The 2,202-nt window shown below is 54.4% G+C and overlaps 1 protein-coding gene across 1 annotated transcript; it reads left to right on the forward strand.

Moving 5' to 3' along the window:
* Window positions 1-31: 31 nt before the first annotated feature.
* Window positions 32-604, forward strand: ENH_00037200 (Similar to Transposon MAGGYgagandpolgenehomologues, related; the record flags this gene model as incomplete). Its single annotated transcript, XM_013580523.1, has 1 exon — window positions 32-604. One exon carries the CDS (start codon window positions 32-34, stop codon window positions 602-604), a length of 573 nt encoding a protein of 190 aa, XP_013435977.1.
* Window positions 605-2,202: the final 1,598 nt, after the last annotated feature.

The raw sequence follows: 2,202 nt of genomic DNA on the forward strand, positions 1-2,202 counted from the left end.
GGCTCTCAGCAAGCACTACTACTGGCCAGGAATGCGCGCCTACACTACTGCTTATGTTGAGTCATGTACCCACTGTCGAGCGTCAAAGTCTATTAACCAGAAACCTGCAGCCCTTCTTCAACAGTTGCTCATCCCTTCTCATCGATGGGCGCACGTGAGTCTCGACTTTATCACAGATCTTCCCCTTACAACGACAGCGCACGACTCGATCCTTGTCATGGTCGACTCCCTCAGCAAGATGGCTCATTTCGTGCCTGCAAAGAAGTCATTCACAGCAGCAGACACCGTGGAGCTTCTCGCAGACCGCCTTATCCGCTATCACGGTTTTCCAGAGGTGCTCATATCGGAACGCGACCCCCATTTCCAGTCGGATCTCTGGCAACAACTCTGTCGCCTCTTTAACATCAAACGGTGCATGTCCTCGCCCTACCATCCCCAAAGCGACGGCCAAACTGAACGGGTTAACCGCACACTGGAGCAGACGCTTCGTACCTATATCAAATCTGACGAATGCGAGTGGGAGCGTTTGCTTCCGGCCTTGGAACTTGCCTACAACACAACAAGTCATTCATCCACTGAGCTCTCTCTCCCTTTGAGGTCATGATTGGAGAGAACCCGTTGACTGCTGCGGACCTTGATATCATAGGCGCGTTTTCTCCTACGCTCACTCCTCAGATGACTAAGCTTTTCTGACAGCTCTGCGACAGAGCACAGAGTTACATCCTGAAGGCGAAATGGCAGCAGAAGTACTACGCTGACACAAAGCGCCGACCAGTGGAGTATGCGGTGGGAGACAAGGTCTGGCTCAGCAGCAAGCACCTACCGCCTTTCAACAGCTGCCCTAAGTTCGAGCCCCGTTACCGCGGACCCTTCGAAGTCCTTGAACGCATAGGAACTGTCGCTTACCGTCTCGCTCTGACTTCCACCTATGAATGCTACAAGGTTTTCCACGTTTCGCTGCTAGTTCCCCACCGCCCCCGCCCTCCCGACTAGGTTCTCCCGGAAACCGACGCCGCCTGGCCTCCTACCCACGATGCAGCAGGCAATTCAACAGAAAAGTATGAAGCCGATTATATTATGGACCAACGCGGCTCGGGAGATGAAGCCCACCACGTGAAGTGGCGCGGGACCCCTGAAGATCAAGCCACATGACAGCCCGCTCACCACCTTACAGGCTGCCCGGCTTTGCTTCGCGCTTGACGCCGCCGCGAACGAAGACGTCTCTAGGCTCGAAACAACCTTGGTCCTTCCGAGGCGTACAGGTTTGGGTGCGTTACCTTCCGCCTCCTGCAGGACGGGCAACCTTCAACGAGGAGGGCGGGGGAGCGCTGCGCACCGCCTGCGCTCACGGCGTCAGCTTCAGAAGAGAATAGAAATTGAAAGGGCAAAAGTAATGTGTTCTGGGTAGGCCTATTCAGCCCGCCAAGGGGGGAAGTTGTAGTGCACAGGCATTACAATAGGGCATGCTGGTGACCTTTAGAAGATAGCTAGCTGGTGACCTACAAGAGGTCACAACACGGAACGAGGACAGGGCCCTCTTACTAGGATCGAAAGAAGATCTCACTCGCGTTCGTCAGATTGGATGTAGGTACGAAGCATCTGCTCCAGTGTGCGGTTAACCCGTTCAGTTTGGCCGTCGCTTTGGGGATGGTAGGGCAAGGACATGCACCGTTTGATGTTAAAGCGGCGACAGAGTTGTTGCCAGAGATCCGACTGAAAGCGGGGGTCGCGGTCCGATATGAGCACCTCTGGAAAACCGTGATAGCGGATGAGACGGTCTGCGAGAAGCTCCACGGTGTCTGCTGCTGTGAATGACTTCTTTGCAGGCACGAAATGAGCCATCTTGCTGAGGGAGTCGACCATGACAAGGATCGAGTCGTGCGCTGTCGTTGTAAGGGAAAGATCTGTGATAAAGTCGAGACTCACGTGCGCCCATCGATGAGAAGGGATGAGCAACTGTTGAAGAAGGGCTGCAGGTTTCTGGTTAATAGACTTTGACGCTCGACAGTGGGTACATGACTCAACATAAGCAGTAGTGTAGGCGCGGATTCCTGGCCAGTAGTAATGCTTGCTGAGAGCCACAAAGGTCTTCTTCTGGCCTCGATGGCCGGCTGTGACATGGTCGTGATGCGAATGCAGAACGTGAGTAAGGAACTCAGGGAATTGTGGGACGCAGATGCGCCACAGTCCATGAACGCGGAT

Source organism: Eimeria necatrix, genomic scaffold, assembly GCF_000499385.1.
Source record: "Eimeria necatrix Houghton genomic scaffold, Enh_scaff2726, whole genome shotgun sequence".
NCBI lineage: Eukaryota > Apicomplexa > Conoidasida > Eucoccidiorida > Eimeriidae > Eimeria > Eimeria necatrix.